A 24730-nucleotide genomic window follows, 5' to 3' on the forward strand; every position below is an offset into this window, starting at 1 on the left:
TGTACCTCTAGTGAAAATGTACATGCACAAGAATTGAATGGGAGATATCTATAAGTATATGAACCCAAAAATGTTTTAGAAATCGGTAACTTGTTTTTGTTGGTGGGCTTGCGAATGGAACGAAAAATATTAAAAATGAAGTTGCAAGAAAAAAAGCAAGTGAGCGTGAAATGTCGTTTTCCCTTTAGTTCAATGTTCCCTTGTCGCCCAGCCTGAGGTGGAGCAGGAAAGAGAGGCATGACAGGAGAAGGAAGAGAAGGGATTTGAAAACCTCAGTGACTTCAATTTTAATGGCAGGTACATGTGCAATCTATTTTTTTTTCTTTCCAGTATTTCACTTTCGCATTCTAATACTAAAAAAAAAACTAAACAAAAGACCAGCAAAGGTATAATAACGATAACAGCGACTGTATAGAATAACAGTAATAATATAATTACAGTTATAACAATAACAGCATCAGAAGTCTTTTGATAGATAAAAAAAATATCGTCTGCAAAAGGAAGAAGGAATGTTAAGTGCCTTCTGAGTCAGGTTACGCTCGTGCCTACAAGTCACACAAAAGCAGAAAGTGCCGCGTTATTCCGATCCATAATCATAATTACTAGTGGCATTTGAGCAATTTGCTATTAAATATGCTTTCCATTATTGGGTTTTTTTCCCTGATTCTTGTGAACAATCTGATGCTTACGTTCTTCTTGGTGGTACAGAAGATAAATGAATGAGACACAATAGATCACAATCGTTAATATAAACCATGATACTATGCTGTATATATTTATATACTATTTACAACAGTGCACACCACTCTTCAGCTGCAGTGTAATAAAGAAAAGCGAAGAAGGAAAATGAAGGGGTGTGAGTGTGTGTCTTCTGTGTGTGTGTGTGAATGCATGTGAGATCATACAGGATGATTTCTCCCAGATAAGCACAATCTCGTGCCAAGCGGGACCTACAGTAAATGAAAGGGTCTGATTATTGATGCCCTGAAGGCAGAAAACTCCTGTTGTTTCCTATGTAAGAGGAATTGAGGATAATGCCCCTTCTTCAGACACCATAGTCAGCGTCCTCACACATGTACCTCACCCAGACAACACAGGGTCACCTGTTACATAGTGCAAATGTGTGAAGATCGAATCCGAAATATTTACATGTGCACGTGTGCGAATGTGAGTCAGAGGTGGTGATACAACAGAGGTCTTCCATGCTTAAAAAAACACATCAGAGAATGGAAATAACAGAACAAGGAAGAGAGATTTTATGAGCAGAAACCGAAGTGACCCTAAATTAGGCAGGGTTGGTCACGAGGCTCATCGGAGATAATGATGGAAGAGGCAGTGTTATCGCCAGCACACCAGTGAGAGAGAGGGGAGAGAGAGCGAAACAGGCACGGGGAGAGAACGGAGAGCCGGTCCTCAGGCCTCGGCTTTCTCTTTCTGTTTCTTGCTTTTCTTGAGAAAGGAGGGCGCCTTGAACTTCTTCTTCTTCTTGGAGGGGGACTTGGAGGGCGAGCCCTCCGGGGAGAGGGTGGGCGCGGAGGGCGGCGCGTCGGTCTTGCCGCGGGGCGGAGCCTCCGTCTCGGCCCGCGTGGACAGCTGCTGCATCCCCTTCTGCAGTTCCTGCTCCGCGCCCTGCTCCTCCTCCTTCCCATTGAGCACCACTGCCGGCGGCCCGTCTGCAGCCACCTTCGAGACGTCTGTGGTCTTGCCTTCTTTGTCTTCACAGAGACAAAAAAATAAATAAAGAGCGAAACGTACAAAACACGTGACTCAACCTGAAGCACAAAATGCATTTGTTAAAACAAGGATTTTACTTTACTTAAGATCTGAAGTTATTTGTCCTGGAAAAGGTACTTTTTTTAGTTCATGTGGAAATCTGTTTCCTTCCCTGCAGCATGATGGGAAACTGGGATCTTAGGGTATCCTGTGCTTTAGCTCTAGTTTGCAAAATCTTTAGATATTTAAAGGTTCTTGCGTTTCTTCCATATTTTGTTTCAGTTCTGTCAAAGAATAACCTAAGTCACAAAATAATCACTGACAGTATCTTATACAAGGTTAGTCAAAATATTGTCGACAAGTATCAATGCCAATTATTTTACTAAAGTTTTGTTTTCTCCTCCACAGATGGCGATGGATTGTAAGGTAACTGTTAGAAACTTTGATATTTATGCTTTCGTTTGAAACATTTTTTGTCACAGTAACCCAAGTATAATTTGTAATAAACTGTCAATGTTGTTAACAGCACTTGGACTAACCCTGTATGTTTCTAAAGAAATATTATACTTGAAAATAAAGTATAATAAAATAAACCATAAAGTGTCTTACCTCTTTTTTTATCCATACAAATATGTGTATGTGATGTTAATGTGTAAATACAACACTACTTCATATATCTAACAATAGATATTTACTCTCTTTTGCTAAGAAAAGGCAAAAGCCCGTGTAACTGAAAAAATGCTGCTTCTTTTATTATCAGTATCCAAAGGTTTCTCAATACTTACTATAGAGACAAGAACTCAGAATCGGAGGACATTCCTATGGGTCAGTAGAGGGGGACAGAGACAAAGACAAGAGAGAGAAAGAGACACAGTTGTGGAGACAGATGGCGAAAACAAAACACAACACAGTGACCTGGTAACAAGACACGCACCCCACATTACACACAGCGCACCCGGCCTTGAGGCCTTGAGTGTGTGCAGCACCCAGCCTCCGGGCGCACTCCAGGAAGAGCACAGCGCGCCGCTCAGACACTGCCTGTGGGCCTGCAGGTTCTGGACGAGTGACCTCATGCTGTTTTCCCTATTGATCTTTCTCATCCTCTCACTGTGCAATGGGGCGGGGTCAGGTATTTAAAGGGACACTGCCGTCCCAATTTCTCAGACCGGTTATTAAATCTAGGAAACAAAGTCAATTCATCGACGGTATAGAACAATTTTAGAAATTTTGAATTCAGCAGAAAATTGCAAATGATGTGAAAGTACTGTAAGTCGCCATGTTGTCGCAAACCCCTGGTCTAGCCGCAGGCGAGAGTGAGAGTTTCCACGAATTGTCACGTGGTGCTGTCCTTCCCGCTCACTAGTCCCTGTACCGACTAATGTACTGTGACGTACGAGTGAATAAGTACAGGTTGTGCAGCAGACATTTCACCGTTCCAACGTGATCTGCATGCAGAGTTAAAAAGTAAGTTCCATTTATTGGCAAAACTGTCTTGAAGTCGAGAGCAGTATTTCTGTTGGATTAAAAGAGATATTCACAAGCCTGCCTGTTTACAATGTAATAAGGCCACAACACATCACCAAAGTTTTGTTGCCTCATTCTGAATTACAGAAAACGGCGCTGCACATACCTGGAAATTTCATCTATTTTGTCACGGAAATTGGAGGTTTTACAAGTTACTGTGAACATTTTACTGTTATTATGGTTTGAAATACACTCATCAATGCTGATTTTTTCTAACCCCAAAATATGAAAATAGTGTTGCAGTTTTCCTTTAATTGTTTAATTGTCTTATGGTTGCGGAGGAGAAGAACTGAAAAGTGGAGCTAACATGAACTGCAGAGAGATCAATGGCTACAGACCTATCGACAGGCTCGGCAAACATCTTCAGATTCCTTAAGAATCCCCTGCATATGTGTGTACATGTGTCTCTGTACAAGTGCCTATACAGTACACATGTCCAGTGATGTGGAAAAACTTCAGCTCATCCGGATCATAAGTAGCATATGCAGCCCTTTTCTGGCATAAATGGTATAAAAGTATAACATTATTTAACAAGATGCAGCAACGCAAAACCTGCCAAACGAACTGACATTCTTCAAGCCATTTTTGAACCATAACACTCTTCGGAAACGAGTGTTACTATTATTATCTCAGTTTTACATATATCTTAAACCTTTTAAAATGGCTGTTTTTGTAATAAACTCTAAGGTTTAATAAAAGCCCCGTAAAATACAGATGAGTCAAACCTTTTCTATACTGTATATACTGTATAGTTCTACAAATTCACACATATATATACAGTATGTATACAGATAAATACACATACGCAGGTCGTATCTGTCTTTATAGACATGTATACATGTATGTACAATGCACATATGGAGAAGGAGGAAGAGACTCAGACATTTACACAGGTAGACACCTCCTAGCCTAGTGCTGTCCTGGCTGATGGCCTCCTCTCTCACCTGTGGGGGGTGTTTTGGAAGGGGAAGTGACCGGGGTCTTAGCTGGAGAGGTGGGGGGGCTCTTTGCAGGGGGGGTCTCAGTCTCATTCACCAGCTGCTCTTCAGCACCTGGAACACACAGACAAAAAGGCTAACAGAAGTGTGAGAGAGAGGCAGTCAGATGATTGCAAACATGGAATGTAAGTAGGAAGGAAAAACAGTACTGGGGTTCATGCAAGTGCCAGTTTTTATTCCAGGTGAGCTCTCAGTTACTTAATTGATCCCTTAATTGAACACAATAATAGCATTAATTTGATCTTTTTAACTCTTTATAGTTCCCAAACACATTAGAGGTTGTCTTTTTTGAGTGCTGCATTGCTCTTCAGATGTAATTTAAAGTGTCCAGTTTTTGACTAGGAAAACTGTTAGCCTAGTTTGCACTTATGTTTCATCAGGTCCATACATGAGTTTTTAACAGTAGTCAAAGAAGAGCTATACCATACTGACGACCCTCATATATGGTCCGTGGGACTTACTGGACGTGACCAGAATTCAATCTCTGGACAGTTCCACTTTCTAGTATTGTGAAACAGTCAGAGCTGAATAATATTCATATATCCCATTATCCACAGTATTTTCTGATTGCTTTTGAAAACCTAACATTCCTGAGTAATGTTCTTGTTTGCAAAGATACTTTGGATAGGCATACTGTACAGGCTGATATAAGGCACTGCTGTTTCCTGTTGTTTCTTATTTGTGCTGGTGCATGGCCGTGTGCCCCCTGTCCCCCTCTAGTGAGGGGACTGGGGGACACACAGACTGGGGCGCTGTGTGAAGGAGGGTGGGAGTGGCAGACCGACTGACCGTCCTGCCCCAGCTGCTGTTTCCTCTGCACCTCCCTCTTGTACTCCTCCAGCTCCTGGTCGGTCAGCTGGCTGAAAGGGTTGGGGGGCTCGGGCTCCGGAGGCGGGGGCAGCTCCTGGGGGCCCTGGGCGGACTCCTCGCGTGTCCCCGCCAAGGCCAGGTCAGCGTCTGCAGACTGGCGCACACAAGGGGCGGAGGAGAGAGGCTGAGAACATTTGGAGTTGATTTTTTGCGACACTTTTCATTTTTGTCTGCTGAATGTGTTTGCCAATAAAAGAAAAAACAAGCAATTAAAATGAGACAGGAAGACTAGGCCAGCAGGCAGACAGTTTGATGGAGACTGTAATGTTCAATGGCTGCTGTAGACACAGACTAATAGAGAGAAAGACAGATAGGTCTGAAGCACCTGATAAAGGAAAGGCCTGGCAGACAGATGTGAAGGCCCAGGTTTTAGTCTGAGACACAGACACACGCAATCTGGCAGGGATGGCAGAAAGGAAGCAGGAGTAGCAGCCACACTTTGACAAAAAGACACAGACACATACATCACATGCACACACACACTCTCACTCATGTGCATCTATATATGCACACATGTGCACACACCCACAAAATGTGCGCACATGCACACACTCATTCACACACATGCACATGTGCACAAACACATTCACACATACACGTGCACACTCATTCACACACACATGAACATTCACACACACGTGCACACACATGTACACATGCGCACGTGCACACACTCATGCACATGTGCACAAACATATTCACACATACACGTACATATTCATTTGCACACACACACGTGCACACATTCACACACAGATGTGCTCGTGCACGCAGGTGGAGTGTGCTGCTCCAGGTCGTACCGGGCTCCTGCTCTTGTCAGCGATGACACTGGCCAGCAGCTGGGACTGAGGCCCTGCCCACTTCACATCCTGGCGGTTCTGCTCCCTGATCTGAGACAGAAACAGAACAGTAAAAGTGAGAATAGGACCTGCCCCTCAGGTGTGCTGCACTGAGCTGTTCCTTATTAGCTGACCTAGGTTCTCTTGGCTTTTGGCGCAACAGCGCCCCCGACTGCCTGCAGCCAAGTCTTGCTTAAATGAGAAAGGCGCTGCATCTCCTGCACGGGATTCTGCAGCACGTGGGAGAAAGAACATCCCTGACAGGCAACTGTGTCAGAGGAGAGAGCCTACAGACAGGGGGCCTTTATCCCCTCTCACCCTGACCCTAACCCCTTCATACAGGCAAGCCCAGTCCCACATGAGGATCACAGCCACACCATGCTGCAGGGGTGCTCATGAGGTCCTCATGTGGCAGGACCACAGGAAAGCTTGCACTGTGCCTGGCTCTACTGCTGCCCTGGCTCTGTGTGGTGGCGCCGGTGAGCCCTGCCCCACCCCGCCACCCTACCTTGTTCCGTGTCTCCAGGACCTCCTGGGGGTTGGTGAAGAGCGGAACGAACTGGTTGGGGTTCTCGATCTTGATGGCCGTGCCGCTGCTGAGCTTCACCTCCTCTGCTCTGAGCCACTGTAGTGGAGAGAGGAGGAGAGGTGGGATGTGGGGGTGAAGAGGAGCACCCCTCATGAGCACCCCAGACAAGTTCAGCCTCCTAGTCCAGTACTGGGCAGTTCCTGAGGATGGGCCCCAAATCGTGCGACATTGTGTCTAATCTGTTAGTGGGGATCTGAGGAGAGGGGAGTCTCTGACAGCACACACTGCTGGACCAGCCTCTAGAAGCAGGTCTCCTCAGAGGGTTTCATTCCAATGTGCTGAACTCAGGCAATTGTTCAGGTCATTTCAAGACAGGACCTCATTTTCAGCACCGCCCAAAAATTCCCTACCTATTCTCATCTGAACCTTTCTGAAGGTTTAATGCAAAAAATAAATTCCAGTTTTTAGCAAGGATAAAACAGGTATTTGTTGGGCACCACACTCAAAGCGACCATGCTTGTGTGGTCACCTGGATGTCATGACGTGTTTATCCCACCAGAGGGCAGCAGAGGCTCTGCAGCAGTCAGCTCAGGTCAGAGGATTTCCTCTGCAATGCAGAGTAAGAGATGGAGAGAGGTGGGGGGAATGGACTGAAAGGAAGACAGATCAAAGACAGAGCGTCCACTGTGTTGATCCATGCCTTCCCTGGCCTGGGTGGCAGGGGGATGGGGGTATGAGCAGAAGATGTTTACCTGTTTGACGTTTTTTGTGTTAGATGTTAGATTAACTGCAGAAACTTATTAGAGCCACAGAGAAAAACATATTTTTTGCATTTAAATGAAATAGTTTTATATGAGATAACTATGTTAAAATGTGAAAATTAATTGGTGAATGATATTGTCTGCTATATTAATATCTTGCATTATATGTCCAATAATATTGTCCCATGTAAAGTAGCCTTGACTTAAACAAGAGAGGAATATTGTCATACTCTTCTTTGTGCAAATTAATTAATCTAAAGGAGCATATGTACTGTCTTTTGTGTACAAGTATAACACCCTGTCAGTGAGCACTGCCGGGTTAAAGGCACATCTCAATTCTGTGAAAACCAAAAATGACACACCTTTACAGACATATGTTATTCTTGATGTGGAACTGCAGAAACACGCACTCTACATAGGTTTCTATGTACACAGAGTAAATATTCTGACTGTAACTGCAGGCTGTAAGATTTTTCCAACCTATTCCATCCATCCATCCATTTTCTAACCACTCTGAAATGTTTGTGTGTTCTCCCCATATTTGTGTGGGTTTCCTCCAGGTACTACGTTGTCCTCCCACTGTCTAGAAACATACTAGTAAGTTAACTGATTTCAGGGCAAATCGGCCCTGGTGTGAGCGTGTGTCTGTGTTTGTGTCTGTGTGTGTGTGTCCTGTGATGGACTGGCGTCCTGTCTAGGGTGTACCCCTGCACCCGTTGCTTGCTGGGATAGGCTCTTGTTCCCCCCGCGACCCTGAGCTGAATGAAGCGGTTAGAAAATGCATGGATAGGTGAGTCTCCACGACTACACTGCAAAATGAGGTGCAAGATCTGCACCTTTAAAAATGCGCGTTAACTGTAGTTAAAGACAGCGAAGAGCTTTTTTAACATCGTCCGGGCGGGCTCGGCACAGTGTGACTAAAACGTGGGGGCGCTGCTCACTGTGGTCTTGGTGCCGGGGCTGGCCTGGTCCTGGCTGATGCGCAGGTAGGAGTTGGGCGTGTTGAGCCAGCGCGTCTTCTCCTGCTGCTGCTTGTGGGTGTGGTGGCGCAGGGCGGGGCGGGGCACCCCGTCTTCCTCAAAGCTGAAGGCCGTCACGGTCGCGGGGATCTCCACCTCGCTGCGCGGCTTCACGCGCTCCAGCAGCACGGGGTGTCGGTATGCGTAGCCGGTACGGTAGCCCTGGAAACGCACCCAGAAATGCAGGCATGGGTAGAGCTTCATCACCGGGCGGCCAAGACTCGTTTCATGCCAGTGTACAGTATGTCTGTGTATTTGTGTGGGAGTTTTCAGCGTAGGTCGTTAAGTGTACGTGTTAAAACCTCACCAGATTGTCCATTGTCCTCATCAGCGCCTCAAACTCGTGCTCCCCCACACGACTCTTGTGCAGGGGTCCAAAGGTGGAGCCAGCCCAGCCCACTGAGCCAGCCTGGTGGGGGCGCTGCTTCTCTGGGTCCAGCTGGATCAAGTTCTGCTCGCCCCCTGCACTGCACAATGCTGACACCTACAGGCACACAGCGGGATAGCATGGAAGGATCAACACTCTGCATGGTGCTGACATCTAGTGGCCCAGCCTTGCATAGCACATTTTGGAGGTGTGTATTTTTACTGAGCTGTATAATATCATGATCCTTACACTTATATAGCGCTTTTCTGGATATTCCACTCGAAGTGCTTCACAGGCAATGTGTAGCCCATACCTGTAGCAGCTTCAGTGGGTTGCTAATTGTGAATTGCAGACTGATACGGCTGCTGGCAACGTTAACTATTGGTTTTTGTAATAAACTTAGGATCCCCAGCCTCTGATTGGGAAAAAAAACTGGGTTCTGTTTAGGATACAGAGCTCAGCTATGGAAACTAACCCCTGTACTATAAACCATCACTTTCCGAAGACATGGAACCAGGCCCACACCTGCTTAGTTTCGGTGGGTTGCCATAGAAACCAAGCTTTGCAAACAAGGCTGCCAATGTTTGAAAATAGTTTTTACAGCTCACCTGTATCTCACAGGCTGCCTGGATGTGGTAGATCCTGTAGAAGGCCTCTTCCACAGACTCCCCCAGCGCCACAATGCCATGGTTTCTTAGCACCAGTACCTGTGCAAGGAAACCACAAAACTCATTAAAGTACAGACACATGGATGGAAAAAAAATTATTGTCCTTATGGGAAAAGACTCATCCTCCAAGACTCTTTTGGCCCACCATTTTTATATCTCTTTCCCTTCCTTTAGCTGCTAGACCTTTCTCCCTTTTTACCAGTTTTTCAATATACAGTGCCTTGCGAAAGTATTTGGCCCCCTTGAACTTTTCAACCTTTTGCCACATTTCAGGCTTCAAACATAAAGATATAAATTTTTTATTTTATGTGAAGAATCACCAACAAGTGGGACACAATTGTGAAGTGGAACGAAATCTATTGGATTTTTGAAACTTTTTTAACTAATAAAAAAATGAAAAGTGGGGCGTGCAAAATTATTCGGCCCCTTTACTTTCAGTGCAGCAAACTCACTCCAGAAGTTCAGCGAGGATCTCTGAATGATCCAATGTTGTCCTAAATGACTGATGGTGATAAATAGAATCCACCTGTGTGTAATCAAGTCTCTGTATAAATGCACCTGCTCTGTGATAGTCTCAAGGTTCTGTTGAAAGCGCAGAGAGCATCATGAAGACCAAGGAACACACCAGGCAGGTCCGTAATACTGTTGTGGAGAAGTTTAAAGCCGGATTTGGATACAAAAAGATTTCCCAAGCTTCAAACATCCCAAGGAGCACTGTGCAAGCGATCATCTTGAAATGGAAGGAGTATCAGACCACTGCAAATCTACCAAGACCTGGCCGTCCCTCTAAACTTTCAGCTCAGACAAGGAGAAGACTGATCAGAGATGCAGCCAGGAGGCCCATGATCACTCTGGATGAACTGCAGAGAACTACAGCTGAGGTGGGAGAGTCTGTCCATAGGACAACAATCAGTCTTACACTGCACAAATCTGGCCTTTATGGAAGAGTGGCAAGAAGAAAGCCATTTCTCAAAGATATCCATAAAAAGTCTCGTCTAAAGTTTGCCACAAGCCACCTGGGAGACACCCCAAACATGTGGAAGAAGGTGCTCTGGTCAGATGAAACCAAAATCGAACTTTTTGGCCACAATGCAAAACGATATGTTTGGCGTAAAAGCAACACAGCTCATCACCCTCAACACACCATCCCCACTGTCAAACATGGTGGTGGCAGCATCATGGTTTGGGCCTGCTTTTCTTCAGCAGGGACAGGGAAGATGGTTAAAATTGAGGGGAAGATGGATGCAGCCAAATACAGGACCATTCTGGATGAAAACCTGTTGGAGTCTGCAAAAGACCTGAAACTGGGACGGAGATTTATCTTCCAACAAGACAATGATCCCAAACATACAGCAAAATCTACAAAGGAATGGTTCACAAATAAACGTATCCAGGTGTTTGAATGGCCAAGTCAAAGTCCAGACCTGAATCCAATCGAGAATCTGTGGAAAGAGCTGAAAACTGCTGTTCACAAACGCTCTCCATCCAACCTCACTGAGCTCGAGCTGTTTTGCAAGGAAGAATGGGCAAGAATTTCAGTCTCTCGATGTGCAAAACTGATAGAGACATACCCCAAGCGACTTGCAGCTGTAATCGCAGCAAAAGGTGGCTCTACAAAGTATTAACGCAAGGGGGCCGAATAATTTTGCACGCCCCACTTTTCATTTTTTTTATTAGTTAAAGTTTCAAAAATCCAATAGATTTCGTTCCACTTCACAATTGTGTCCCAGTTGTTGGTGATTCTTCACATAAAATAAATTTATATCTTTATGTTTGAAGCCTGAAATGTGGCAAAAGGTTGAAAAGTTCAAGGGGGCCGAATACTTTCGCAAGGCACTGTATACATCTTTCCACTCCCCATTCTCACTTCCCCCCACTTTGTCTCCTGCCCTCTGTTTCTCCCTCCTGTGGCCCCTCTCTCACCTTACAGGTGGGCCCCAGGCTCTTCTGGAGCTCCACCCTGTCTTCTTCCTCCTCCATCGCTCCGTTGTAGTCAAAGTATGCCACTCCGCCCACCAGCAAGGCCTCATGGGATATTGGCAGGAGGCCACACTTCATGGCAGAAACCTGTAGTGGACAAAACAACACAGCTTGTCCCATGCTGAAATTCAAAAGAAATCTTAAGTTGTCTGTGCCTAACTAAATGAGTAGCCATGTTTATATGTCAGTTCCTGTATGAAGTCTATGTATGCGTCTTGGTCTGTGTATTTCTATGTGTCCATGTGTATCTGTATCTCTCTATGTGTGTGTTGCGGTGTGTGGGGCTCAGTCTATGTCTATCCTTGTGTTTGTCTCTCTTTGTGTTATAATGTCTAGGTACTGTATATGTGTCTGTGTTTCTATATGTGTATGTGTGCTAGTGGGCCCATGCCTCTGTATTTTTGTGCGTGCATGTTGTGTATGTGTGCTGACCTGTGTCTCTATGTCCCTGTATGTGTATGTTCTGTATCTATGCTAGCCCGTGTCTCTGTGTTCCTTTGTGTGTGTGTATGTGTGTGTGCTGGCCCGTGTCTCAGTGTTCCTATGTATGTGTGTATGTATACTGGCCCATGTCTCTGTGTTCCTGTATGTATATGTATGTGTATGTATATGTTGTGTATGTGTCTCTGTGTTCCTGTATGTGTGTGTGCATGCCTGGCCTGTGTCTCTGTGTTCCTATGTGTGTATACTGGCCCATGTCTCTGTGTTCCTGTATGTGTATGTTGTGTACAGTATGTATGCTGGCTGGTGTCTCTGTTTTCCTGTATGCATGTGTGTTCTGGCCCTTGTCTCTGTGTGTGTCTCCGGAATCTCGTGGCTCTGTACCGCTGCAGTGGCTGGGGTGTGCAGGTGGAGGACACAGCGCACGTCGGGCCGGGCGGAGTAGACGGCAGAGTGAAGGTGGAAGCTGGCAGTGTCGACCTGGAGAGCCGTGCTGCCCCTCTCAACCAGCTCCCCCAGGACATTAACCTTCACCTGCAGAAGGAAGCCTGAGGATCAGAACACCCCAAGAGCTGGCAGATGCAGCGGATTCAGAGAACAACACAGGGCAAAAAACAGTCATCTGAGGGAAGGGAAGGGCTTGATTCTATCTAGAGCATCAGGGAATCAGGGATCCAGAGATCAGCACAGACAAGGGATCAAATCCCAACACACCCACTAATATACTGCCTCCTGGCATGCACTGCCATTGTGTGCCAGCCTGTGCTGCGATGCTAGGGCACTTGGTCACTGTTCATTGGGACATGTACCCCCTGGTTCCATTAGTACATGCCACAAATTTCATATCTCCCCAGTGCATGGATTTCATGGCATTTTCCGGTTTCTCTCTGATATTTCTTAAAAGAACTTGTTTGATTATTACCACATGTCATGTCTTCAATAGAGCCAAAGGGCTGAGAGAAGCACAGCGCAAGAGGAGCATGATGCTTCCCCAGTGCTGTGTGGGGACCCAGGACATCCAGTCCCATAGGAGAGTCAGCCAGAGGGAGACTGCACTGCTGGAGGAACAGGTCTTACCAGGCTGGAGGCTGTCACTTCACTGAAGGAAAGACCCCTGGGGATGATCAGGAAGTGCTCTTGCTCCTTGCTCACTCTCAGCTGCAAACAAAGGTACACATGGTTTCAGAGAGTTATAGTCTAACACAGATTAAAGTGCTAGTGATTTACTTCTGTGGCAGGTAAGCATGTACGAATGGTCAAGTACAAACACTCTGCATTGCTCTGTTAACTGCTCATGCTTAATGCAATGGCATTCAAGTATTCTAGAAGCATGGAGGTTAGCTCCGCCACTTCGCAGCTTTTGGGTCCTGGTTTCGATTGTGGACATCAGAATCGTCTGCCTGGAATCTGCACATTCTCCCTGGGTTTTCTCAGAGTACTCCAGTTTCCTAATATCTCCCAAAGTTAAGCTGGCTAGGATAACTGGTGTCTTTTTAAACAGTCTGTCTGTGCTTGTGCCTGAGCCCGGCGATGAACTGGGATACCCAGTCCACATAGTGGCACAGTGCTTCCAAGACGAGCTGTGGATCACCACAACCCCTTGCAAGGAATTAGAGGCTAATGAATGGATGGAGACTGGCTTCTCCCAGGGTTGATGTATTAGAAATTGACATTTTTTATGAAAGAGCACTTTGGGGACATTGTTTTCTCCATGAAAGGTGTCACATAAAATTAAAATAAATTGTCTTTTAAGGGCAGTCCACAGGACCTACTGAATAACTACTGTATGTGTGTGACTTGTGATGTTGCCATTCCAGGTTCAACCAAGAACATGGAGGTGAAGAAGGGCAGATGGATTCACAATGAGAGAAGTGCTACCAGCCGGCTCGGCTGCAGCCTGGGAGACAGGAGGTCCGTCACACAGTCGGACAGACTCACAGTGAGGTAGGTGCTGGAGAGCTGGGCCCAGCCATGCAGGTCCAGCAGCCGGTAGACGCTAGCCAGCTTGCAGCGCATCAGCCTCTCGCCCTTCACCAGAGTGCCAGGCTCCGTGGCCTGCAGGTCATTGATCGGGGTCACCATCATCAGGCCTGTGGGGGACACGGAGGCAGAGGGGCGCCAGGCATCAGTCTGAGTCACTGTCATAAAAATCCAGCTGCGAGTTTAAAAACCAGGCTTGCGTGATTCAGCACACCGACAAGGCAAACAACGGAGTTGCAGCAACACTATAAAAACCATGAAGTGTGTGGGCTCCAGTGCATGTTGTTGAAACATTCTTTACAATGATCTTGCAACGAAAATATAATTTTAACCCAGTCTTTCCGCAATGTTTACTTGTCAGGGCGACGCATACAGAACATGAACATCCTACCGCCCGATTGTCTGACGTAGACTGATTTCCCCCATCCAGTGACATTTAAAGACCTTGCTAAAATATTTGGTCTAACATAACCAAACGACAACGTTTCAGCAACATTTGGAAATGTTGTTACAACATTTTGTGATGGCTGAGAAGCTACCAAGCGGCGATATGTCCGAGTCTATTTTCTGCTTTCTGTTTGGCATGGTGTGGCAATCATTTAAGTTCTTCACTTATTTAAAACTGACTGAGCTCCTTTGATTAACTAAAAAAGAGAAATGATCCACATTTCCTGCATGGAGCCATTTTATTACCTCCGAAGCACAGCCCAACTGGCTCTTCTTCGGTTATCTGCGCCTTGCAATGCATAGGGGTGTGGAGGGAGGGTACCTACTGGAAGGGGAGATGGGCAGGGAGGCTGGGGCCCCATGTGAAGCCATGAACTCGACAATCTGCCGTAGCGCCCAGAGATTGGAGGAGTTGTTCCCTTTCTTGATCTGCTCCTGGATCAGGCTCTCCAGCTCCTCTCTGAAAGACTGAGAGGACAGACACAGCGCCGCGTCAGAGCCGTCATCATCCCGTCGCTGACTGCCAGAAAAGAGTGGGCCTGTGTGCTCTTACTAAAGCATCGATCCAGAGCGCAGACAGGCTGTTACCGTGACAGAGACTGCTGAGCTGTTCAGAACAACTGCATCTGTAAAAGTAAAGTAAAGCAATGCCCAGGAGCAGAACGAGCTCATCGGTGTCAGCTCCAATGAATAATAATAATAATTTCTTACACTTAAATAGTGCTTTTCTGGACACTTAATTTAAAGCGCTTTACAGGTATTGAGGACTTCCCTCCACCACCACCAATGTGCAGCCCCCACCTGGATGAAGCGCATCACCTCTGAATGAGAGCATCACCTCTGTCACCGTCACAGAGCTGAGTATACCTGCTCCTGGTATCACCTTGTAGCTGCTCAGATTATTTTCTCCTTTGTTCATGGAACTGGCTTAAGTCATCTTCCTGTCCTGCCTCAGACTGGGGCACTGTGTTACAGAGGAGTGCTAATGCTAAGCGAGTGGTCCTCTCTCTGGGACCAAGACAGCTGTCTCCACAGCCGGTTATTGGGGTCAGTGAACAACTGAACATCTGAGGCCTCATGCCCCTGAGACCAGCCAGCAATTAAAATGTCACAGGGCTGTGTTAACCCCCCCCTGGGAGCAGCTGGCAGCCAAGACTGTACACGGTTAACCCCTTCACTGCCCCAATGCCAGTGCCTTTACAAGAAAACACCTCCTCCTGTGCTTTTACAAGAAAGTACCTCCTCCTGCGCTGTCAGTGTTGCTTATTTAAAGCAGGGCAAAGGAAGAGACGATACAAGCTGGCTATTCAGGGCAAAATGATTTCTGTCTTAACATAAAATCTTGTTACTGTACATTGCAAGATTCTGCACTTTGTACCCTCTTTGTTTCTTGCTGGTTCGTGTTTGAAATCAATTCTCCAGTTACCTTCACAAAATGGCAGTCTTTGAGTTGGAGTGAAAATGTTTTGACTATCACCGTGGTAGTGTGCACTGAATATACTGATTTGCAGGTGTCCCTGTACCATGTTCACTACTCCCGATTATAAAGTTAAAATGTGTTAACTTATTCACTAAGTTAAAATACATCTTCACTGTTCTATAAAGTTTTTACTGTTTTACTAAGGAAAATTACGTGTTATCTTACGCACTATTCTACTTTTTTTTGATGCAGTGACTCCGTTTCAAATATAGTGGTGTACCAAATAATTTGTAAATGCAAAGATACAGTACACCCACACAGAAAAGCTAGTGTTTCGTCCTCACCATACACTTCACACATTGTTGCGTGTGCAGCTGAACGCTTGGCGTGTGCCTGCCTTGTGCTGCGTTGTGTTGTGTTGTGCTCTCATGTGTTGTACTGCTGATCATTAAGTGCATTGTGGTGCCCTTTCTCTGTCCCTCTCTCCATCTCTCCGTGGCTCAGAGTGCAGCTGTCCTGCGGTGATTTGTACTGATTGTTAATCTCAGCTGCAGGCCAGCTGAGGTTTGGAGATAATCAGGTCTTTGGAGATCTTAATGAGGGGTGAAGAGAGAGGGAGGGGGAGAAGGGGGGCTGGCGCACACATCAACCCACTACCCTCCTGGGGTAGATAGCTCCCGCAGGCACAAGGGGGGTCCAGGCCGTAGCCCCCCCCTCCGGCGGTCTGGGCCACCAGTCATCCGACCTGAAATCTCACAGGACCAGCCCGCAGGTTTCTAGAGCTGGTGCGGGTTCCTGCAGGACTGCCCAGACTGGGACTGGCACACTCACGGGGCTCTGCAGGATGACGGAGACGCGCTTCTTCTGCTCCGTCATGCTGAAGTCCTGCTGCAGGCGGGGGGCCGCGCTCCTCGTGCGCAGGAAGTCGGGGTCGCTGTCGCTGCTCCGGCGGATGTAGCTCTCCTTGTGGGGCGACGGGGAGGGGCAGGGCGAGGGGGAGCAGGGCCCCTCGGGGAGGGCGTCGGTGCTCATCGTCACAGGGGGGTCAGAAGATGGGGACAGGGGGTTCCGAGAGCTGGGGAGAGAGGGGGGGGGAGGAGACACGAGGCTCAGGGTTAAGTGCAGCAGGCAAATCAAAGCTCACGTGTGTCCCTGCAACCTGGTCTGTTCCTGCCCCCCTGGTCCTTCCTAAAGGTCCCCATTGACCCCAGCCTGAACCACTCGCCCCTGGGCTACCCCCGCCAATGTTAACCACTCCTTGAACAACCCAAACTACTCATCATTCCTCCTGCAGGTGAACCCAAAGAGCCCCAGTATCTTCCAGTTCTGACCTGTCCTCAGAAGGAAACACTAGACCAGTGTCTGAGGCACTCATCATCATGCTCATCATCACAAGGCGCTACATGTGGTACAGAACATTAAAACGAACTGAATTCCGCTCCCACGGTATCACTTTGATAACTTAGAGGGAACCTTTTGGCAGCGTTATGGTGGCTGCTATGTTTTAAAAACAGCAAAGCACATGAAAGGTTAGAAACAAGTGGAGGCCATTGAGCCCATCAAACTACCATCATTTGGTACTTAACGTAACAAATTGATCGAGGGATCTCCAGCCATTTCTTCAAGGAAGCTTCAAAAACAAACTCGAGTAGGTTGTTCCATGCTCCCACCACCCTTTGGGAAAACAAGTGACTTCCGTTCTGAGCTTCAGATGCACTTCCCCGTAGTTTCCCTCTTGTGTTTTCAGGTTTGTGCTTCACTGTTCTTCCTGATGTGAGCCACTGGGTTGATGTTGTCAAAGCCAGTGAGGATTCTGAATTCTTGTACCAGGTACCCTCATAGCCGTCTCTGTTCAGAGCTAAAAAAGGTTCAGTTCTTTCAGCCTGGCAGTCTTCTGCTGCCATCTGTGTTGTTTGCTACAGATTTTATTGCGCAAGTGTTAATACCCGAATCCAAGCAGCACAGATTGAGGAGGTTCCACAGTGGAGCAGTGAGGTTCTGTGATGAGGGCCTGCTTTTCTCCAGCTCCTTTCATGGCGATCGATGGGGCCAACAGACACTCAACAAACACACGTACTTAGAATGTTTATTTTTATTCTTGCTGATGGCTCCAACAAGCAACTATTTTGTAGAATTTTGCCCCTTTCTTGCCCTGTTCTTTCGGTGTGTGTCTGATATCCAGCTGTGTCCTGTGGCTCCTCTGTCTGGGCTTCTCACACACACACACTCTTACTGCAGATTGGGCTTTTCGGATTCTTTGTTTTATTAGAATCACTCAGCTTCTGACCGGACTGGTAGTGGGTTTCAGTTTCCCTGTGAAGAGCACGCCTGGCACTATATTTGCTGCCACAGCCCCTGTGCAGACTAACAGCTCGTTCATGAAACACGGTCCTGCAGAACGCAGATAAAAGAAACAGACACCACACCCACTCCTCCCCCCCACCATCTCGCTGTGCCTCCTGTCAGTGCCTGGCCTGCTCCCCTCCTCACTCCTGTCTCGGACTGTCTGACTGTATCTCCAAAGTAGGCACCTGCCCACCTACAGCAGGATTAAAGTCTCTATTTTCGTTCAACAGCATTGTTTAAATCTGAATCTGCTGCAGCAGAGGATAGAAGGCAGGGTGCACTGTGCAAGGAGAAACATCTTACTTAACACAGCGTTGCAGCAGGATTCTCAGTTCCAGAGCTCTCCGATGGGCTGACACACGGTTACATTATCATTTGAGAGGACGCTGACGTTGCTCCTATGGGGACAGCTCTAAATAGGCAAGGATGACTCCAGCCGAAAGTAAATTCGTTATTCTGGGGGTAACCTTAAAGTGTTATCAGAAGTAGCTCCTGAATTCATGCTCATATAGGAGGTAAAATAAAAGCTTTAAGATGCTTGCAAACAACACTGCTTTCCTTGCACTTACATGTACATATAAACAGTCTGCCTGTATATACATTTTAACGGCATGCCTCTGCACAAAAAATGAACAGTTATATTCTTATACATTTACTGTAAATGCAATAAAATTGTTAAATAACAGCCTGTGAGTTATGTTTGTAAGGCATTTTTTAATAGGAAAGCTGTCTGATTGTATCACCCTAAATATAACCCAGTTTAACATAATTCACAACTGCATGACTCAAGTCCCAAATTCCTTCTTAAAATGCCAGGACAGGCTCTGAGCTGCAACGCCCCTCACCAGGAGCACACGGCTTTCTGATAACGTATGGATGGACTGAGCGAACGGCCATCAGTAAAACATCCTCTCCAGACTAATTAACTCACTGACTGAGTTTGCTTGCTTTCCTTTTGTGGTCTCAGCAGGAGGCTTTAATTCACCTCATGGGCAGGGCGGTAAGAGCCCTGAGCAGACAGTGAATGCGCCTGGTTAGACCCCTTAATGCAGATCAGCTTCTCTTCGAGGGTCTGCCTGAAATCTATTTCCGGTGAGGGCCAGGCAATCCAAAAGACTCTGCGTTTTACAAGTTTCAGGGAACTGGCCCTTTTCAAGCCTGAAAGAGCCGTGCAGAGTAACTGAACCTCAAAACATGACATGTCCTGAACTTGACAGAAAATTGTGCAAACTAATACACATCTGGCGTGAACTTTTATAACTAAGTAAGGAAACCAGATGTTAATGCGGATTCAGTATTTATTGTCACCAGTGCCAAGCGCCTGTGTGTTTTATGTGACCAGCCCGTGGCACAGGCTTAGCCCTGGGGATTTCAGACAGTTTTGCAAAAACTTCAATGTTAAGAATAATCCTGTGTCAACAGAGGAGGAGATTAAACGACACAGCACCGTTAAGAGCAGCGAAATCCAAGCCTGCACTGAAAATACCACAGCTTTTTGGAAGGATTAATTATCACTTCACTTTTCGAACACTGAGCTCATTCTTTCTTGGCTTGGGCCAGATGAAGACTCCTCCCTCCAGCTCTTGACAATGCAAGCACACAGCTGTGTTGATCGAGTGCGTTCATACCTGCCTCTCCAGCGGCCTGTCTTTCCTAGTTCTGCAGGGGTCCCTTTATTAATCCCCAGCCGCATGGCTCCGTTCACTGCAGGGCACCCGCGCTCACAGAGACACTCTCACCCGCGCTCGCCTGCGCCCAGGCACTCCCACACACCCCGGCAGACACGCCGTGCTGATAACCTATCAGATCCTCCTGCCGACACCACCAGGAGGCCGCCGGCTTGGCGCTCCAGCCTTCTGTCGCCACGCTTTCAGGCTGTGGTTTTGAAAAACGGTTTTATTGGCACGTGCTCTGCAGTTTAGAGAAAGGGCGCACAGATCCGGCGAGGGTAAAATGGAGGCGCCGTGAACCTCTTCGGCATTGAAATGCATGCGTATCACTTCTTATCAAACAGAGGCCATTTAAACCTCTTTTTAAAAAATGCTGATCACATACAATATATTCTTTGATGTGCTCCCAGGCAATCGAAGTAGAATACAATGAAAACTGAGTGGGACACAGTATTATGAACAATCTATCATTTGCTGTATTTTTCAGGGGCTTTATTACAACATTTAAACATCCATTTCTCGAAATCCATCTTACAGGAAAAACATTCCAAACTAAAAGCATATCACGGTGTTCCCTGGGAGCTGGTTTTGATTCAGGGAGACCAGGAAATAATCTGTCCAGTCAGCTTCCTTCTTGATGGACTAAAAACTATGGGATTTCCAATGATTTAGGATCTCTTCCCTATCGTGAAGATGAGCAACCCCAAATTTCTCCCACTGATCTGTTCACCACACATGCCCATGTGTATTTCAATACATTCCACACCTATCAACCAATAATGTATCTAATGTTGGAATTTTATAAGATTTCTCATTTCCAAAAAATGAAAGATGAAGTGAGGAGGACTTATACAGTATATACAGTGCCCTGCAAAAGTATTAACCCTTGTTAAGTATTAAATCTTGTTATTTATTTGATCTATAGGCAATTCTCTTACCTTTGTTATTCAGTGGTATTGGGACTTAATTGCATTGACCAGATCTGTGAATGAGGCCGTTATTATTAAAATTTAAACCTTGTTTTTTTTTCCCCAATCCAGACATTAATTTAACTAATCTGCCTTTGTTGTCCACAGGAGACCTGCACTGGATCGCTTGTGTCTGTGTGTGCGTGTCATTATCTGCTACAGCACAGGGCCGGTGACACAGCTGTTAACCTCAGAACAGCCCTCCATGGGGACACCCACAGAGACTGGGGTGGCTCAGGGGGGAGGGAGGGGGAACCGCCATCTTCCTGTGCTCCATGTCTTATTTACTATTCACTTCATTAATCCGGCGATGCGCAAGACAGAGCACGCTCCCTCTGTCTGACTGTAAATTCTGGGTGGCAGAATATCCAGGCTAAGGAGGAGGTACTGCCGCTCAGATGAGTAAGCAGGCAGGCAGGGCATCCATTGCCAGTTCTGCAATTGCTGTAGATGGATGTATAGATGATTAGAGAGATACGAATTATGGGTATGACTATTAAATAGTTCTTGCCATTTCACAATGCTGATGTTCCCACCAACAACTCATAGCAATGCATGATCTTAAAACACACCTTCAATTTGAATGGTGTTTCTTGTGCAATGTGCAAGTATCTCCTGTAACTTACACTTTATTTACTGTGCCTACTATACCCTGTTGCGAAATACATCCCTGGGTGCTAATATCACATGCACATAAATATTTCATTACTAAACAGGTCAACATACATGAGTGAATTACTAACAGTGGTGGACAACCAATATCCTTTTCTTAACAAAACACACGCTCCAGATAGTAAACTCCCCTACAGACGCTCTGTATAAACAAAGGTTCAGGCTCATTGTTCAAGAGCCTCCTCCCTCCCGATGGATAATCTCTGTCCTTGCCCTTGATTTACCACACTGAGGTAGACACACCACCACAGCTGGCTCAGCATCAAGCCCACAGAGAGAGGGAGGGATGCCAGGTCCATAATTGCATGATTAATGTCTCTATTGATGAGTAATTTGTAACTGGTGCCACCGGAGTGCAGGCAGCCGGGCTACATATCTATCAATGAACGGTGCAGTGAGGGAGGCGGAGCACTGCTGTGTAGGGCGTATACAGTGTTAGTCACACACTGTTGGAGAAGGAGCAAATCATCCTGTTCACCATGAAGCCGAGGGACGTCCTCCACCCCCACTGGAGTTGACTGTGCACTTGCACCTCTTTATGGATTCAGCCAAGATCATACCCGTTTACCTAAATACACACCGAAAAGCAAGAGAAAATAATGTGCTTTCTCCTGCTCTACAGCAGGGAGTGCTAGAACACTGTAGGTCTCCTGACCAATCGCCTGTCTCTGCCACTCTGCCTCCCAAGATCATCAGCTCCTAACCGGGTAACAGACTTTCCTCCTTCTTGCTGGGCTGTATTCAAAACCCCCCCTGCCTTCATCGTACACGCCCTGTAGCTCATTTTGACACGTTTTGCTTTTTTCCCCCCAGAAGGAGCACAACCTCACAGGCACTGTGCTCAAAGTGATCATTGCAGAGGACCAAACATGCTTTCTTTTCCAAAGCCTGGTCCTCCTATCTGGACAGATGTTTTCGGATGCAACCCCGTTCCTTCCGAGAGAAATCCATCAGTGAGTTCTGCAAGCGAGAACAGTTTCTTTCTCTGTAGTACACAGGGGGTTTTCTGGCCCCACTAATCTACCAGGGAGGGGTGGTGCTCTCGGGCTCTTCCCCTGTTGGACACTCCCTTTTTTCCCCCCGCAGGAGAGACTTTACATAAATATGCAGGTGCTTCGTTCGAAAGTGTTTTTTCTTCTGCTTTGGGCGCTCCTGCTTGAAGAGCGGAGGAAATTTCTGCTGGGCCAAGGCAGGGTATAGGAACCCATAAAATATAAAGAGCAGAAAAATCAACAAATCAATACATCACCAGCAAGAAGGTATAACTAAATCTGACAGATATAAAAGAGCAGCCATTTCCCATGTAGAGTAGAAGGATGGCATTGATCTCAGATGACTGCTCACATTCCCTCTCTCAAACGGCAATGTGGACATCAGTCTTCCTGGTGCCAGCAGGCTCAGTGAAACACTCTCTATGGCTTTCAGGCCATATTGAAATCATGCAGCCCTTTCTGCTACAGTGTGCTGTAAATGCATGAACCGAATGCCTTCACAGGGAGAACGTGAACAACTCAGCCACAAAAAGGGATTTTTATTTAGTTCATTAGTGGACTGTGTCCCTGGGGGGCTCCAGAGACTGAAAGTACTGTTTTATGGAATACTTAGTCTCCCTCTTTCCATAGCCCAGCATGAAAGCGATTCTTGATGTATCGGTTTATATACCTCATGCAACTACAAACAGATAGGGTATTTAATTGCGATTTTAGTTTCACACAAATAGGAAAAATTTAAATATTTTTGTTGTGTACACTTCAATAGAAAATAAAAAGCAAACCGGCAAGAAGAGCCTTGGCTGAAATGATTTCACCAGGACCACGCAATACCAGTGATTCAGTTCACCTGTTTTGGCCTTTCTAAAATAAATGTTTTAACAAAAATGCGTGGTTAGGGCTTAGGGTGGATTTATAATGACGATGGAACGTAACACGCAGAGGTGGTGGTTTATAAAAAAAAAAGAGAGAGACCTCCTAGCTGCGATACTTGCTTTCCATTGTCCTTTCCCACCCCCGCCTCGCCGCCTCCAGCCCCAGAGAGCATCGTTCTCCGCTTCCCGCTCCTGCCCTGCAGGCTCTGGGCTGCCTAGCAACCAGGCGCGGCTCAGCCCGCCGCAACATCAGCACCAGCCCCAGCGGAGCCCAGGCGCGCGGGGCCCGTCCCCCAGGATTCCCGCGTTGTTTACCTCCGGGCGCCACACGGCCATAGGCGACATGTCAGCCTAGTGCCTGTGTGATGTGAGCCAACATAGCACAGCACACACGTTCACGGGATCGACTAAGAAAAACAGCCTCTGACAAAAACAGTTGAAAATAGGTCATCCCTACACGGGTTTTGTAACATACGCTTTGTAGCTTTACGACGCGATCGCTTTTTTTTGTGCCTTTTGTTAAAGTTATAGGGTACTATAGATGTATCCCCCATTGCAGTGTCGGGTTTCTCGCTAGGCGAGTGTTCCGGTGGACCAAACGCCACACGCGCTTTTATGACCCCGGCAGCTGGTCACCAAGTTCAAAACGTAACCTTCGATATAACGCTTCCAAAACCATTTAGCCATTTCAAAACTCTTTAGCTCTTTAAAAAAAAAAGCGGTGGCACAGCTGTGGAATCAAAACAACACCCCGGATCAAATGATGGCTCGGCTCGCCTGCCGTCATGTGCCGAGTAATTGAGTCGTTGCTCTTGGACAAGAGTGAAGCCATTGATAACGCAGCCGTGAGCTTGCCTTCGCCGTCGGCCCTCAAGAAGCGCTCCAGTCTGCACCACCGAAACAACGGAGAGGGGCAGACAGTGCATTTCATTGCACGACAGATTCCAGGCACCATTGCCTAAGTGAATAACAGCTTCCTTAATATCATCGCTTAAGAACAGGTTGCAAAACCGCATTTCCGAAGGACTCCAACATGATTAAGAAAACATTCAAATACATGCTGGTTGTATATTCTTCCCATAGAACGCCTTTATATAATAAAAACCCTTCCGACACAAACGAATAAAATATTCAAATACTGTACCACCTCCTCAAGACAGAAACGTATACAGGTAACGATCCAAAGCTCATCACTGCTTACCTTGTTACAGCATCATCCGAGCCCTCTCCTTAATAGATATATTGGAAAGCAGGCTGCGGTTTGTATATAAACGTATCACAAAACGAACCCGTTTTTATTTTCTATAAAATGCAATAACCAAAGCAAACCGCTTCAGTGACAGCCTGCAGCGGTAACCTCTCGGTGTTTTCGCTTCATTATATCCTCGCAGTCTGGTGCTGCCGAACCACGCCTGCCTCTTCGATGCCAATGACCTCAGCTCTTTCGTACAGCTACCAGCCCCCCCCCCCCCCAATTTAACGCAGAGCAGTTCCTTTTGTAAGGAAAGGAAATAATTGCTCGACGGTATTACTGAACTACCGTTCTGAAAACTATCATTAACGGTCTAGGCGTTTTTCCGGATGCATCCGATATCCCTGCAATAAATTCACCACATAGCCTATATAGTACTGGCAGCAGACTACTAGTGTCCTA

At 46.6% G+C, this 24730-nt stretch overlaps 1 protein-coding gene across 3 annotated transcripts; it reads right to left on the reverse strand.

Annotated features, from left to right (window-relative positions):
- Nucleotides 1–262: 262 nt before the first annotated feature.
- Nucleotides 263–24730, reverse strand: add2 (adducin 2 (beta)). 3 transcript variants are annotated; one of them, XM_015340603.2, is made up of 16 exons: nt 19531–19753; nt 16388–16631; nt 14463–14604; nt 13648–13799; nt 12787–12867; nt 12094–12243; nt 11212–11355; nt 9229–9327; nt 8561–8737; nt 8176–8415; nt 6453–6569; nt 5906–5995; nt 5025–5199; nt 4182–4289; nt 2499–2532; nt 1626–1715 (listed from the first exon to the last, which is right to left on the reverse strand). In XM_015340603.2, coding segments are annotated over exons 1-16 (2019 nt in total). In that variant the 5' UTR covers nt 19596–19753; the 3' UTR covers nt 1626–1714. The 3 variants fall into 3 exon arrangements, with proteins under 3 accessions (XP_015196085.2, XP_015196084.2, XP_015196089.2); XM_015340599.2 differs by lacking the exons at nt 2499–2532; nt 19531–19753 and adding an exon at nt 24278–24730 and having other exon boundaries at nt 263–1715; XM_015340598.2 differs by lacking the exon at nt 2499–2532 and having other exon boundaries at nt 263–1715; nt 19531–19752.

This window comes from Lepisosteus oculatus, chromosome 2 (genome assembly GCF_040954835.1).
Source record: "Lepisosteus oculatus isolate fLepOcu1 chromosome 2, fLepOcu1.hap2, whole genome shotgun sequence".
Taxonomy (NCBI): domain Eukaryota; kingdom Metazoa; phylum Chordata; class Actinopteri; order Semionotiformes; family Lepisosteidae; genus Lepisosteus; species Lepisosteus oculatus.

Bases quoted from the DNA above. Each gene is read 5' to 3' on its own strand.
- add2 (XM_015340598.2), bottom strand. From the start codon at position 19,595: ATGCGGCTGGGGATTAATAAAGGGACCCCTGCAGAACTAGGAAAGACA. The intron at 16,632-19,530 runs GTATGAACGCAC...CTCTCTCCCCAG, and splicing joins ACAGGCCGCTGGAGAGGCAG to CTCTCGGAACCCCCTGTCCC. The intron at 1,716-4,181 runs GTGAGAGAGGAG...GTCTCTGTGAAG, and splicing joins TTCCAAAACACCCCCCACAG to ACAAAGAAGGCAAGACCACA.